This window comes from Colobus angolensis, unplaced genomic scaffold (genome assembly GCF_000951035.1).
Source record: "Colobus angolensis palliatus isolate OR3802 unplaced genomic scaffold, Cang.pa_1.0 Scaffold175, whole genome shotgun sequence".
NCBI classification, from domain to species: Eukaryota; Metazoa; Chordata; class Mammalia; order Primates; family Cercopithecidae; genus Colobus; species Colobus angolensis.
The window spans coordinates 2698022-2714871 of NW_012114877.1; the positions used below are offsets into that span (position 1 = coordinate 2698022).

The 16850-nt window shown below is 37.5% G+C and overlaps 1 protein-coding gene across 1 annotated transcript in view; it reads left to right on the top strand.

Annotated features, from left to right (window-relative positions):
* The window catches only part of SNX10 (sorting nexin 10), an 88033-nt gene extending 73610 nt beyond the window's left edge, over positions 1-14423 (top strand). The window contains exons 3-8 of the mRNA XM_011938571.1: positions 825-911; positions 4324-4424; positions 5046-5144; positions 11856-12068; positions 12524-14113; positions 14175-14423. Coding sequence (XP_011793961.1) covers positions 825-911; positions 4324-4424; positions 5046-5144; positions 11856-12068; positions 12524-12605 — 582 coding nt within the window. The 3' untranslated portion in view covers positions 12606-14113; positions 14175-14423. The remainder of the gene's footprint in view (positions 1-824; positions 912-4323; positions 4425-5045; positions 5145-11855; positions 12069-12523; positions 14114-14174) is intronic.
* The last annotated feature ends 2427 nt before the right edge of the window (positions 14424-16850 follow it).

A 16850-nucleotide genomic window follows, 5' to 3' on the forward strand; every position in this document is an offset into this window, starting at 1 on the left:
TATTGGTCTATTCAGGGATTCAACTTCTTCCTGGTTTAGTCTTGGAAGAGTGTAAGTGTCCAGGAAATTCTCTTTGCTTACTTTTCCCATGACCTTTGGTATCCTTTCTTTTTCTTCTTTTGAGACAGGGTCTCGCTCTTTTGCCCAGACTGGGGTGCAGGGGGACAATCAAAGCTCACTGCAGCCTTGACCTCCTGGGCTCAAGTGATCCACCCTCCTCAACCTCCTGAGTAGCTGGGACCACAGGCGTGCACTAGCACGCCTGACTAAATTTGTATTTTTTGTAGAGATGGGGTTTCGCCATGTTGCCCAGGCTGGTCTCAAACTCCTGGGCTCAAGAGATCCTTCCAAAGTGCTGGGATTACAGGTGTGAGCCGCCATGCCTGGCCTCATGCCCTTTCTTATTTGTGTCCTAGTGAGCAACTTACCCAGAAGGGCCCATTGTTTCAGTTTGGTGAGATGAAGAAAGTAAGAAATGATCACTTTTTAAATTCGAAAAAAACCTGGACCAATTTTTTATGATTAAAAATTAAAAGTCAGTTTTACAGTATACTTTGTCTTCAGATAATCAGTAAAACTATCCAGAAGTGCTCCCACCTCAGTTTTGCATTATTTAAAAAATTCCATTATGTGGCAAAAGTGTTTTCTGGATTTGCTCGTGGTGCCTGATTCATTAACTTTACTTCTTGTTTTTTAAAGTATTACAAAGTACCACATTGGTTAAAGCTCATTTCAGTTTTGTTTTAGTGCAGTCATTTGCTCAGTTCTTTCCAGTCCCACTTGCACTTCTGAAGGATAATTCTTTGTTTATGATGCCATTACAGGAATTTGTAAGTGTCTGGGTTCGAGATCCTAGGATTCAGAAGGAGGACTTCTGGCATTCTTACATTGACTATGAGATATGTATTCATGTAAGTATGAAGTCAGTAGAAATAGTAATTTTGAGGGACTTTTATGGGATACATTTTATGGGATAAAGTTGACACTTATAAAAGTTTTTCTGATTCAAAAAACTGAATTTGAATGATTACAACTAATGCTTTTATCTTACATGAACTAGTAAGATGGTTCCTAAAGTTGAAAAATTACTTATTTGAATCCCTTATTGTTCCTTTGTTAATATTAATATTTTAATGTTTATTGTCTTCACATACGAAGATGCGCATGCATCTAAAATGCATGGGTAAAGAGTACTTATAGCTCATTAATGGCACTTATGATCTGCTATAGCTTATTTCTGAATAAGATAATGCCTGATAACCTTCAAGTTTGAGAGGATATAGAGTTCTTTGGAAAAAGAGATGGGTGGTGTTTTATATATAGAATCAGAAGGTGGGAAATGGATATGTGCAATTATTTTGATTAATTTGTCTAGAATCTGAGTAATTAATGTAATGAGTAAGCAATTAGAAATGACGTGCCTTGCGTGGATCCTACTGTGTTACAATCTCTTGAACAATGTTGTGTGGTGTGTGGCCTTCTGTGACCATCTTAAATAAGGGTAAGAAAACTTTTTCTGTAAAGGTAGTAAATATCTTCAGTTTGTGGGCCATATGGTTTCTATCGAGACTACTTATTTCTGCTGTTGCAGGTGAAAAGCAGCCACAGACAGTGCATAAATGCATGAGCATAATTGTATTCCAATAAAACTTTATGTGCAAAGACAGGTCTCAGACTAGATTTGGCCCTCAGGCTATAGTTTATTGGCACCGATTTTGAGGATAATACTTTTTGCCTCTAAATCAGATGCATATCAGATGCAAACTAAATTAGTTCAATTGGGGAGCACAGAGGCTGACCCAGATTGTATCAGTGACTTCATAGCACAAGTGAAGTAAAATGTAACCATTATTTAATCTTCCCGTTGTAAATAGCTAACTTGGTATATTGGACACCCAAACACCCGCCACAGAACTTTTCTTTTTTTAAATTCTCCTTTCTTCCCTTTTTTCTCTGAAGTTTCCGCAACTTCAAAAAATAAAAGAAAAACCCAGAATTGCTTTTTTGATTGTGTTGTAAAGCCATTCCAGGATATGCCATGGATTTTGACTCTGTTTTGGTTTTACTCATAAGCTCACACTGGAGTTGCATTCTGTGTGGAAAATTATGACTATATAAGAATAAGCATTTGAAGTAAGATGAAATATTTTTAGTTGCCTTCTAACTTTCTCTAAAAAAATTGTGTGTCCTTATCACGCACTTCATGATAGGCATGAAATTTAATTATTCCCAGGAATGAATGAAAGTATAGATTTTTCTCTGCTCTATACATAGCCTGATGTAAATTCAGAAATCTCCATCTGGAGCCAGAAATGGTGGGTTCCACAAATAGTATTTGATGGTGTCCTGGCACTTCTCTGAAACACTAACAAATTGACAATGGATAAGCCTTGGCTTGGTGGACAGCAAAAACAAGCAAATTGATTTAGAGGAACTTAATCAGTTAGTGATCTCAGTATCCTCTAATCTTGAAGAGACTTCCACCTGTCATACAATTAAAAGTGGATGGCAGAGCTAGGGAGTTCTGGTTGGCTTCTCTTAGTTGTTAACCCATAGAGGTTTGAGGTAGAGAAGCTGGTCTTACAACTTGTTTAAATTAACCTCAAGGAAGATGATGTCACACAACTCTGGGATCTTAACGTTTACTTGGAATTTAAACTAGTAGACCCTAGAGCTGGGTAGCCATCATAAATACTCCCTTGAACCTGCAATGCAAATGAAGGACTTATGGGTGGACCTCAGTCTGGTGTAGGTACCAGGTGGATTTTTAGTTATTGACAGCCATGGTGGTTGTGAGCAGAGAAATTAAAGGGAGTTTAAATGGACCCAGCCTGTGTCTGAGATGTCAGGAATCCCTGTAGTGGTCAGAGATTCTTTAGGGAGAGGGTACTGGGAAGATACCTGCTCAAGCCTCGTTAGGGCACTAGTTCTGGTATAACATGGTCTGCAAACCTAGTCCCCAAAGAGCACATTAGAGTGAGGCCCTGGTGTGCTCTAAGTCCACTCACAGAATGTTATTTGTCACAAACTCCTTCCAGTGGGTTTTGCTGCCATATCGTTAAAGATAATGGGATTTAGGCCATTGGCTACCTTGGAGGTGAGCCTTTTAACCTGTCTACATTCTGAAGTTTTCTGAACTTTACAAAGTGTAAGAATACCAGGAACCATGTCATATATTTCATGAGAACAGTTTAAGAGCTAATGCACATAATTACTTAGATTTCCCAAGGAAAACAATCGCTGGGCATACGAAGCGGTAGAATAATAATTTTTGAAATAGTACTCATCTTGGGGGTAAAAAATTGTTTTTCATTTAGATTAGAAAATCAGATTTTGAAATCCAGAGAATAGAGATACTCATATTTTCAAAAACCAGGAGAAACAATATTTTGCTGGGTTTTACTCAAAGGAGAATATTTACTCTCATCTTACGTTTACCCAAAGGAGAAGCATTGTGGCTGAGCTTAGCATGGGGACCACATCGGTGGCTTTTTCCAAGTCTGCCTTAGGGTAGCTGGAAGGAAAACAACACTTAGTAACTAATGGTAATATTAATAGATAACATTGGCCAAGTGCTTATTATCAATCCTCACAACCACCCTGTGAATTAGATATGTACTAGTTCATCCCATTTTAGCACTCAGGAAACTGAAGTTTGAGTGACTTGCCCTGTAGCAGAACCAGGACTGGAAATCCGGTCGGCCTGTCCTCCATGCCAGATGCTCATCCCCCACGCACTACGGCCGTTCTCTGGCTTGGATGGACATACTGTCTCTCACATACAGTAGAGAAGGGAAGGCTGTTCTCTAGTTTAAAAGTGATTTCAGAATTCCTGGTGATTTGTGTGATCTGCAGAGTGGCCATGTCAAGGAGATGAAGATTTCTGCAATGTCTCATAAAGGGTCGTGAGGAGGTGTCTCTAAGCCCCAGAGGCTCCTCCAGCTTACGTGGATGGTGGTAAAATGCAGTGCATGAACCCGAGCTCCTACCTGTCATTTATATGTTAGGATTTATTTTTTGTTATTTATTCTTGAAAGCAGTGCTCATAGGTGAGTAGGAGGCTCCTTCAGGATGCAGGGAGTGGCCAGATCATACCTCGCCCTGGGGCAACACTGCTTATTTCCGTCATCCCGTCTGTCTTCAGGGCTGTTATGTTCCTGGGTTATGTGCAAGATTTCAGAGTACTGGCATAAATATAAATATATGTTTGGTGGTTTAAATCCTATTTAGAATGAATATTGGGATCATATTGTGAATTATAGATACAAGAAATGCATTTTTTTTTCCTCAGGTGAGACTCATTTTTCTACTTTTTCTGTACAGACTAATAGCATGTGTTTTACAATGAAAACATCCTGTGTACGAAGAAGATACAGAGAATTCGTGTGGCTGAGGCAGAGACTCCAGAGTAACGCGTTGCTGGTGTAAGTGATTTAGAGTATATTGAGGAGACTTTGTCATTATATTGAATGTTTGAAATTGATGTTCATTAAGATATATGTAAGATATGAAGGATTTTTATAGGCTTTTGCCTTGATTACAATATGTAGGTTTAGTTTGTTAGCTACTGCATCTGAATTTAAAATTTATCACTTAAATTTTACCAACTTTGATAGGTATAGTCCATGAAAGGCCTCAGAAATGTTTAAAGACGGGTTTTTCTTTAAGCTGACTTCCTCATACCCTTATTATATAACTATATAATGTGTAATCATAATTACAGAATAATTGTGTGATAATCATCATCGTACATAATTTGCCTTCACTTTGAGGGATTTCTGTAACAGAAGCACCTTGAATTAATCATCTAAAAATATTTCTTCCCCGTTTCTACTAAAAAATACAAAAAACTAGCCGGGCGCGGTGGCGGACGCCTGTAGTCCCAGCTACTCCGGAGGCTGAGGCAGGAGAATGGCGTAAACCCGGGAGGCGGAGCTTGCAGTGAGCTGAGAGATCTGGCCGCTGCACTCCAGCCTGGGCGACAGAGCGAGACTCCGTCTCAAAAAAAAAAAAAAAAAAAAAAATTTCTTTTTCTTTCTCCTAAGACAACTTCCAGAACTTCCATCTAAAAACCTGTTTTTCAACATGAACAATCGCCAGCATGTGGATCAGCGTCGCCAGGGTCTGGAAGATTTCCTCAGAAAGTGAGTGTCCAGACACTTCTGTGGCCAGACAAGGGGTGTGAGCAGGTGCTTTGCAAGAGCTGCATGGTGGCGTGGGGAAGAATGTTCCTGTTTCTGAAATGCGAATAATCTGCACTAGAGCGAAACCCACTGGTCCATTTCCTATATTAGAGCACCATCTTGTGGCTCACATCATGTGGTACATATTTGGGACCAAGACTTCCAGGAAGAAAACAATGAACGAATTCAATTAGATAACAAATACATGGTCCTTTAAGCTGTCAGGCAGATCCAAATTACATGGGAGTTTAGCTGACAAAAGTAAAAATTTGCCAGGAAACAAATATGCCTACTTATCAAAAGGCGCTTCTTAAAAACTGTCTTTGTTTACAATGCTTAGAATTTACAGACCAAAATCAGCTCAGTAATGGGCTGCTAATATCCTTCTGGGTTCCTCTAATGGTTTAATGCTGATCTTTGAAGGGAATGTTTATAAAGGAGTATTTGGTGGCGTGTGAACAGTCTCAGTGAGTTATTAACTCTGGATTACTCTGTGATGGTGGGCATTGCAGTTAAAGCTGCCTGAGTTCACACTACCAGTGATTCCCCCCGGCCCCTCCCCGGCCACTCTTTGGAATACTGGAATACCCAGAATGCTAGAGGCCATATAGCACACTGATTTACACCTGGACTCCGAGGCCAGGCTACCTGGTTTCAGATCCTCACTGTGCCACTTACTAGCTGGGGGCTTGGGGAGATCATTTACCTCCTCTGCCTGTGTCTTCCCATCTATAAAATGGGGTAATCATAGTACCTACCTCATAAGGTTGTTGAGAAGATAGACGAGTTAGTGACTATAAAGCACTCATAACAGTGTCTGGCATGCAGTGTGTGCTGTCTTCATGTTGGCTGTTAGTATCTTAATGTACTTAGACATGAGACAGCTTTTGCTTTTCTAATTTCCAATTTTGTAGATAAGGAAATAGGCTGAGTCATATGACTGCTAGTTACTGACAGGATCCAATCTCCTGAACTGTTTCTTTTTCTAGTAGTTTCAGGATCTGAAGTCATCTCCTTTGGGGTTCACTAAATAGGATCTTAGAGCTAGCCTGAAATAATATACTGCCTCCTCTCCATTTGGCTCTCTCATAAAGGGTTTGGATATTAAGTATGCACATTAATATTAACATTTATTTCTATTAGATTGACTTAGTGCCTTTCCTTTGAAGGTGTCCTAGAGACATACAGAAAGATCCACGATTATAAATTGAGGGAGAGTGGGCAAATGAAGAGAAGCCAGAGGATTAAACATGGCAAGAGACCAGAAGAACAGATTAGCAGAGCCAAGTCCTCCAAAAACATTTCATTGTATTTTTGGGGGGTATCACAGGCATGGCAGAACAGAGACCTGGCCAAGTTTTTCCTGTCCTTTCCCCTAGAGGAGGCCTCTGATTTTAATTGTTGTCTCTATGAAGCCAAGGTGGCTGATGGCCTCTCCCTTGAGATGTGGTCCCTGACACACAATTCTACAGAGTTGCCTGTCACTCTAGTGTGGATGTTGTCCTGGGGGAGCTGTGGCAGCTTGTCTTCTATAGGGAAGTCTTATTTCAGGTCAGAAGACAGCACATGCCTCTGAATTATATAGCTAGTTAAGTGCAGGGTATATGTTTTTGACCAGGAATTACTTTGTTGTTTTGAACACAACCTTTCTATCCACAGTTGATCTACCCAAATGAATGACCCTGTGAGTGTCATTCAGCCATAGTGGGGTTATGCTTGTGCCAGGTTATTTTTGCATAGTGCATGGTTTGACTGTTTGCTGGTTGTATTTGATGCAGATGTCATAGTAGAAAGTGTCCTGGTTCAGGAACTCAAGGAGCTGGGTTCTAGGTCTCCCATAATCATGGTTCCTGGGTTTTTTTTGTAGCTGCATGTGAGCCTTGGAGCAGTCACTTCATTCCTTTTAAGCCTTGTTTGCTACAGAGTGGGGTAATATTACCCACCCATAGCCAACCTCACTGGGTGGTTGTGTCCTACAGATGAAAAGGACTTGAAAAAACCTCCCAAAACCATGCAGCGATCCTTCGTCTTCATTCAACAGAGGTTTATTAAGTGAATGCTTAGTCCTGTGTGCCGCGGACACAGGACTGCACAGAATGAACAAGTCCTTGTCCTCCTGACACTTCCATTCTAGTGGGGAGCACTGTGTACATATCCAGGGCTACGGCTAGATTCATTAACGCTGAATCTGTATTGTCATCCGATTGGGTTGTCAAATCATGGAGTTGGCAGGGGGTTCTCTTGTGATACCATTTGTTCCACTGTGGTACGTGAACATTTGCCTACAAGTTAATATTTCACTTTAAAAATGAAAGCTGGTGCTTCCACACAGCCTAAACCTGAAGGAAGTGAGGAGTCAAATACCACAGGGCTGGCTTCAGGCCTGACCTGAGCTCTGCCGCCCCTGCTGACCCTCCCCAGCCTCCCTTCTGTGTCCTTCAGATCTGTGCTTGCCTGGGTTATGTAAGGCAGCGCCCTCGATGTCTTTGCCCCTGGTGCACTCTACCCTCACCCAACCCAGGTCCACTTTAGGAAACTGGATGTGATGTATACCTTGGCACTGTGTCTTGGCCCCAGTCTGACATCCTCTGAACCCCCACTGGTTACCTAAATAGGGCCAGCCATCAATAGCCTGTACCTTGTTCATAGAGGAATTTTAGAAACCACAGCATTAAAACATGGAAACATACTTGTATTGTAGGTTTTTAGCATATATTTTTAAAGCCTGATTTTCATGTAAGTTTTGAAGTTATGAACCAGAAGCACTAAATATGTTCAAATCTTTTGAAACCACAAGGTCTTTGTATATGTGTATATATACCTATTTTTCTTTAAGGTCATTTGTGAAATGATACATATTTAATAAGAAAGTACTGATCTTTGTAGAGGAATTAGAAAATTGTTTCTTTGACTAGGTGCCAAATAAGAATAATTTCTACCATTTATCAAACACTTTCTACGTGTTTGGCATTTTACATGTTTTAGTCTCAGTATTTACAAAATTCTTAGGAGTTGGATATTATCTCAGTTTTATAGATAAAGAAATTATAGGAAAGGTGGATGTACTATATGAATCCCAGGACCTGGCAAATTTAAAATTAGCAGTACTCTTAAATGCTGGCTAAATTTGGTATGATTGTGAGATTTTTTCAAATATACTCATTTTTTTTCAGTGTTAACTATAATCTCCCTTTTTTATTCCTGCCCCTGAATAATTATAAACGTAAAGTCACTTCTAATAGTTACGAAAAGTAAGTTATAGGCTAAAAAATATAAACTCAGTAAGTCTCCAACTATGGAAAATGGAATTCCTACTAATTTTTAGGTTTGAGTGGGATTTTCAATTTAGGTTTGAACAGATTTATTCATGAGTGGGAGCTGCTTTCCTTCTTTACTGAATTCATCCCATTAATACAACTACATTTACCCTGCAGTTTAGACTTTAGTATCATGGTTTTGTATTTCTTCAAATATTAAGGAATATTAAAGTTTTTTTACAAAAGGCTAGTGTTGAACCATGACAGCTAGTTTTACATACACACGATTTTTATGTCTTTGTATTCAATAGAGGGCACCACAGCACAGATCATGAATGTCTTCAATGAAGATTTGTAGGTTTTATTTTTTCTTATAGTAAGAGCTAAACAGGCTGAGTTAATTCTTTTTTCCTACATCAAACTGCTAATCTTCCATGTACTCTACAGATGTGTATATATATCATTGTATTGGGTTCAGTAGACCCAGGACATCCTGAGTTAGGATGAAATGATTTTGCCTAGCTATATATTGTTCTTAGCTAAACCATCATATAATACATCTAATAAAATCATGTTGAGGAAAACTGTGCTTTTCAACTGTGTCCAATTTAGGGAAAAAAACAGGTTTTGCTTTGTTTAGTCTAAAATTGTTATAGGGAAAGGAATAACTTCTAATTTGCACTATAAATATCTTTTTAGAAATTATTTTAAAATCCTAGAGGCTATTTTTTATTCCTTTTAGAAAGATTTGAAAATAATATACTTTTTAAATGGAGATTTCTACAAATGACATTTTATTGACTGTTTTACAAAGTACTCTTTATATTAGGTTAGAAATTGATTTTCTGCTATTAGATTTGTTTGTGGAAAATATGGCACAAACATGACTAAGGAAAAAGTAGGATTTAATATTATGGTGGCAGTCACAGCCCTCTCTGATAGTAAGCCAAATAGTACTCAGAATAAATTAATTATGCTCAACTAACCAGATGGGAAAACACTCTCAAAAATTTTCATTTTAAATTTCAGAATGAACTATCTGACTATAAAATAAAAAGCATATAAATACATTTAAAAATTATTTTTGCTTATTTAAAACTCATACTCATGGAGTATGGTGGCATGAATTTAGCCAGAGAAACAGAGGAGATTCCAAAGACCAAAACTGTCTAGCCGACTGACTGGTCTGAACTCTAGGCCTGGGGAAGTGTTCAGATGTCCCCTCCTCAGCCACATCTTTCTCTCCCTCTTTGGAATTGTGAGCTGGGTGAGCCTGGCTCCTCCTCTTTTCATCTGTGTGTCCTCCAGATGGCAGTATTGAGCAGAAAAAGAAAACACTGGGAAATAATGAGTCTAATGTACAGTAAAATTGGAAATTGAATTATAGCTCAAGAAAAAGGACAGTAGCCTTGAGGTCCCGATCAACCTGGACTCTGATCACTTTTGTTTGCTGTACCCATGTGTTAAGTTACTAGCAAGTTAATAACAACACGTGAGCGGTTCAAGGCTCAGTAGAATTGCTTCAGACATGAAATAAAGCTAAAATGAATTTGTGTCCAATATCGTTGGCATTAGTGCTCATTACTTTTGTGGTGTAATGCCTCAAACCATCTAAAATCAATTTTAAAGGTTACCCATTGTTTTATAAAGAAAAAAAACACATTTCTAACAGAAACAAAGCTGTGAGTACAATCCCATGAACAGTTCCTTGTACTTATGGCAGGCAGGAAACCGCTGACAGGGGCCACAGGAAACACTCTGCTCACTTCGCAGACTTCACAATCCAAGTTCATATTAATGGATTGTTGCTCTATAACTCTTCTCTTAATCTGAAGTATTTCAAACCAGAATGGTAAACATTTGTAAATGTAGAAAATAAATCTCAAAGAGTAAAGAGGGATTTACTACTTAGCTACTTGTACTTGGTGAATTAATCATTATCATGTGACATGGTCATCTTCTGGGAGGACCCAGGGCTGAGGACACAGAGGGAAAAGGAAGGATTTAGCTGTTTTGCTTGGGGTTTTGCCTTTTAAAAAGCACAAACGTTTTACTTTTCCTTCTAATAGACCAGTAAAGCATATTTTCTCAAACTGTAAACCTGCTGAAGCAAAGGGGACAGCTAGATTTTGCTTTTAATACTGTGCATTTTTAGGCATTTTTGCCTTTGTTGAGAAATCATTGTTTTATTTTGTAGAAAAGGACTTGTTATTATAATGACCTTGGATTTTCACTAAACTGATATTAATGGCCAAAAGAGATTTACTTTCCTTATTACTTGTTTAAACAAGCAGAATATAAGATAAGGTTCATTTGGTCTGAAATACATGATCTATTTTTCACAGATTGTTATACTGGAAATGTCTTATGTTGAACAAAACTCTACTTGGTTTTAGTGTTTTAGTTTTGTCCCCTATATCTGGTCTTAGTGTCTCCTCTTACATAATTATTGAACTATTATTCGTAGAGACTAAATTATCATATGTCAACGTCTTTGCTAAAAGATAAATCAGTTTTTATTTAAATATGAAGGTATACTTTGATTTTATTTCATATTCTAAGATGTGCATTTCAGAGAAAACACATTCACTGATAGGAATTTGAGCATCTATAGATTTTGCTACAGAATAGTTTTTAATCTTCCATGTAGTTCTGATGCCCTGGTTGAAATCTGTTCTGTCTTTGTAAACTTTGATCTTGAATGTGGGAAGAGCAGTATGTACACATCACAACATTATCATATTTTAATTATATATATGGTAAAGTTGGCTGGGATCAATTTTATTTGGTTGCTCATTTTGACAACACACAGATTCAGTGCTCCTAAAGATTTTGGAGAAATTTATAGTTAACCTTAAGTATTAAAAAAAAGCCATCTCTCTCATGAGCTGTTGTAAACATGCACTCAAGTATATAACTATACTTGTAAAGTTTTAAAATGTAAACTATGCTGAGAATTGTATCGACTTCTTCACATAATTTTTAATAGTAGTTGAAAGTTTTGATGTTTCATGACAGCCTATCCCATAAAGATCACTGAGTTGACATGCTGTTGGCAGTAAATTTTTTAAAGTAGAATAAATTTCTATGACTATTTAAGCAAAATATTTCCATAATTAATCCACATGGTAATAACAGATGGGTAAATTGAAGAAATGTCCTTGAAGTTATTCTTTTAACAGATGTTCTTAACTATTAGCTTCATGTTTTTACCCACCTAAATTTCCAAATAATTGAATAAAAGTTAACATATGCTTTCCTCTCCTTAATGGGCAGAGCCCATAATTGATACAAACTTTACCACAGGAGAGAAATTACCTTCAGTGGTACATTTTCTAATGTTTTTCTTTCTTCTACCCTATCACTGACCATCCTGTTCACCAATTATTTTTCCTTTTTTTCTATTTGAATACAGAGTCCTACAGAATGCACTTTTGCTTTCAGATAGCAGCCTTCACCTCTTCTTACAGAGCCATCTGAATTCAGAAGACATTGAGGCCTGTGTTTCTGGGCAGACTAAGTATTCTGTGGAAGAAGCAATTCACAAGTTTGCCTTGATGAACAGACGTTTCCCTGAAGAAGATGAAGAAGGAAAAAAAGAAAATGATATAGATTATGATTCAGAAAGGTATTTCCTTGCATTTTGATTTAATGTATATGTATTTATGTAACACATAGTGCACATATGCATGTGTATAGATATATATACACACTTCACTTTTTTGTTGATGTAACACTAAGATAATGAAAAAATTAATTGACTGAGATTTTATTGAGCTGTGACAGCTCATCATAGTAGTCTTCACACACACCTCCACACTGAATTAATGAATGCAGTAGAAATTCAATTATTTGCATTCTGATTATGTGACTTTCATTTAGTCAGACTTGAATTATTCGCGTTTAAATTATCTAGCTAAAAAAATATCCAACTGCACTCCAAATGGCTAATTAAAAGTCCAAATTTCCTGTCTCTCTTTGTGACTGGAGATAATTAAAGTTCTCCTCTGTTACTCAGGCTTTGAGTGTGTTGTGAAAGCCAATTTCCTCTTTTTATTATTTTCCCCCTCTCTTCTTTTCCAGTTCATCCTCTGGGCTTGGACACAGTAGTGATGACAGCAGTTCACATGGATGTAAAGTAAATACAGCTCCGCAGGAATCCTGAAAAATAATTCTAATGTTACTATCTTAGGAATAGCAAATTATGTCCAGTCATAGAGAAGAAAGCTTCGTAATAATACATTCTTACCTAAAGCTCACTGTCATGATGTTAGGTATTTAAATTCTTAAAGCTGTTGGGTTGTTTATTAGTGGTATTTTTATGTTGTCTTATTTTAGGTAGGCTTCTGTGTAAAGCTAAAAATCCTGTGAATGCAATACTATCCTTTACAGGCAGACATTATTGGTAAACAAGATCTTGCCCTCAAATGAAATGACTTACATGCTTTAAAAAAACCTAGTTGGTTTTATTGAATTTAAAAAGATAGGCAACTAAGTAGCACTTAAAATCAAGATAGAGCATTCCTTCTTGTATCAGTGGGGCAGTGTCACCGTAAACAGTAAACACGGTGTATATGTTGTTAACCCCTATGAAGAGTAACAGTGTAGACCAGACTGCCTCTCTCAGACATGTGGCTGATATTTTGTGGATACCTCCTGTGCACTGGCAAAACACTATATGCTTTTGGGTGTTTGACTGAAATATTTTAAGAGTATTTAACCTTTCCAGTATTCTGTTTCACGCTTAGATGGAAATGTATCTTATGAATAGAGACATATTAAAATAATGTTTACATCTTAGAAAAAACATAGATAGTGCTAGTAATATTACTTATAATTCCAGTATATAGATTCAGAAATACATTTTAATTGTCCAAAATCAGCTTCAACAAATGGTTTCTGGAGACAAATCATTTTCTTCATTATCATTGCATAATTAGAACTATAGGTTAATGATTTATTTTTTTGACTAAATGTGCAATTTCTTATCACTAGATAACTTTCAGTATCAGTGGTGGTTACTTACTACTTAGAGGAAGGATTTTATAAAAATTAATAAATTTAATTTTACCAATAAATATTCCCATAATTTAGAAAAGGATGTCGACTTGCTAATTTCAGAAATAATTATTCATTTTTTAAAAACCCCTTCTTTTAAAGCATCTACTTGAAGATTGGTATAATTTTCATAAAATGTCTTTTTTTTTTAGTGTCACAAAGATATCTTAGATAAACTATTTTGAACTTCAGATTTCAGATGAGGCAACATTTTCTTGAGATAATTACCCAAGTTTCTTCCATGTTGAATGGTACAAAATATTTCTGTGAAACTAACAGGAAGATATTTTCAGATAACTAGGATAACTTGTTGCTTTGTCACCCAGCCTAATTGAAGAGTGGCAGAAGCTACTACAAAAAGCAACCTTTTCATTTTCACTAGGAGTTTAAAAGCTATTGTATTATTAAAAAGTCTTTACAATGCTTGTTTCAAAGAACCAACAGAAAAAAAAGCTAACAAAACTCAGAACTAACATTTAAAAACTTAAATTTAGAATGATTTCTTTAATTTGTCCTTTTTTTCTTTGGTCTAAAACATCATTAAATTTTTGTAAATATTTTGATTTAATGTGTCTTAGAGCCTCATTATTTTAATACAGGAAAAGAAAAGATTTAGTAATTTCTTTTTTTTTAAAATTATACTTTATGTTCTAGGGTACATGTGCACAAGATTTAGTAATTTCTTACCATGCTAATATGTAAAGTTTATGCCATCCAGGCATTTTAAGAACGATCCTCATCCCTTCAGCAATATGTATTTGAGTTTACACTATTTCTGTTTTACAGCAGTTTTGAAAAACACATACTATGCCACCAATTGTCATATTATTTTTAGATGATGTAACAGCCATCAAATTAATATTAATGCCTAATATTTAGTATGTAAATGTCATGAGATCATTTTTACATTAAACGTGAAAAAAAATCAACTTTGCCGGATCACTTATTTTATACAAGAGACTATATTCTGCCTTAGACCAAAACTCAGTGTTTTTTATTTATGAGGAAATTTGGTAAAACATGCTTTAATATTAACTATAGTTGTACATATTTGAGGCTTTTAGCCTTGGTTCAGTTGTTTCAGTGTCCACACACTGGCTTCTTAAAACTGATTTCTTGCAGCTGAGATATTTAGATGAACTTCAGTTCCCAGTGGTTTTCTTGCTTTGTCTCTTATTTTTCCCTGGCATATTTTTTATAAGGCTTTCTTTAGGAAAAAGAAAATAATTACTGATAGTTACTGTAACTAACTTGAATAGATGTTTATTTAACACTTTTTAATGTGACTTAAATATAAATAATTCTAATCCTGGATTCTTTATGGTTACAATACAGCAAAACTGCATTTTCCCTGGCTAATTCTGAAAGGGTAAACTATTCACCTATAAAGCCAACTTACGTGTTTTGTTGTAGAACTAGATTTATATATAACCCAAAGGTGTCAACAGTGAACGTCAACAACCTGTTACTGAGGCTTCTTATAAAGTCTCACTTACAAGAAAGTTATTTAATTCTAGTTAAAATTTCAAGTTTTAAAAATTACTAGGGACAAGTATTTATTCTTAAGCAGATACTATTCCTTAAGATACTAAGTATCTTGCCAGTTTTTCAAACCTAGTCCACATTTCATTGAATAATTAAATACAAACAAGTTATATGCAGTATAAAGTAAAAGAACAAAATTTCATTTATGACAATTAAGAAGTTAAACAAATTCATTTAGCCTGGCTACAATCACCGTTATATCCAACAGTAAACTAGATGCTGTTTTGAATTTGGTTTGTATTTTTTGGATGCCTTAAGGATTCATTATTATTGAGCTACTGTGGTACAAAAAAGGTTTTCAGTATTTGAGCTATAAAAGATGACCCCTTTTCACTGGAAGCCTCTTAACATTTTAAAACAAAAATAACAAAGCTTATCCTGTTTCTAAATAGTCTTCCTCTTAATATTTAAATTATTTAGCTGGTATCCTATGAATACAAAACAACATCTTTTCAATGAAGGAAACAATTTATTTCAGTACAATTTTGTGTTTCTGTTTGGAATATGGACCTTTTCTTAGTTTATTATATATAAACACATTTTCAAATACAAAATACTGTCGGAAATTAGTTACTGCAATTTGACATTCAAAGCATAGAATTTTCTTTGCAAATAAAGGTCATAAGAAATTAATAATTTTAACAGAGTGGAGTTCAAAAATTTCAGAAGGATGTAAATAAGCAACATTCTTTAACATTTGCTATATATACAAAGGACTTTGGTTCTATTCTTTGCCATATGCATCTTACAAACGAGTCACCATTGTCCCTTTTTAGCAGACACAATTGCACTTCACTCTTAACTGTCTTAACTGGAAACTTTTCTAGATCATGAGCAGTGCATTGGACATTTAATTTATTTTAGCTGCGCAAACTCTGGTAGTTAATGACCCTTTCTCTTTCTCCAAAATTCCAAAGACTTCTTTCCAACAGATATAGAGGAAAAGAGAGAAAAAAAACCCAAAACATTAAGCTACAATTTCCTGCTGAATTTAAACTCTGGTCTAAAGACACTATGCAAATGGCTTATGCTAAAGAGCAAAATACCCTTTCTCCCCCGACGAGAAGTGTAGATTCATCCAAAACCCCACACCGCTTGTCTTTGCTGCTAGAGGCACAGCACGGGCATAACTTGTGGTTGTGTTTTTGCTAGTTTCTTACCTCTGGGCCTTCTTTATAGCTTTGCCCCCCACCCCACTGGCGATGGTGCTCCTGCGGCTGCACCCTCGGCCGCCTGTTGGCTGCGGCGCCTCCGCGGCCCGCGCGCATCCCCCGCGCTGCGTCCCACACACGCGCGCTCCCGCCACCTCCCGCCCGGGCCACTCCGCCGGCGGCGGCGACTGGCGGCAGGTAGCGAGCCAGCCGGCCTCGGTCCAGTAACCCATGGCAACCGCCCTGGTAACCCATGGCAACTGCGCGGCGGAAAGAAAAAAAAAGAACCCTGGGTGGGGGGGCGGCGGGCGGTGAATGGGAACAACGACCGCTAAGAGACTGCTATTTACCGCGCGGGCCTGCGGCCCCCGGCCGCACCTGCTGCAGACCGGCCCGCGAGGCCCCTTCCCGCGCTACCGTGATGACTGGCTTCTGGGGAAAAGAGCAATAAACAGAAAGCGCTCGTGCAGAGGGGCTCCGGGCGGTGCGCTTGGTGTGGGAGGCTGCCTTGAACGCCGATGACCCTCCGGGCCTCCGCGTGTCCTGGCTTCCAGGGCCCCGCCAGGCTGGAGAGCGCGCGTGGAGCGGGCCCTGCCGCCTGGGGACTGGGTGAGGGGCGGCCGCGCCGGGTCTGGGGCTGGACCCCAGGCTTTGTT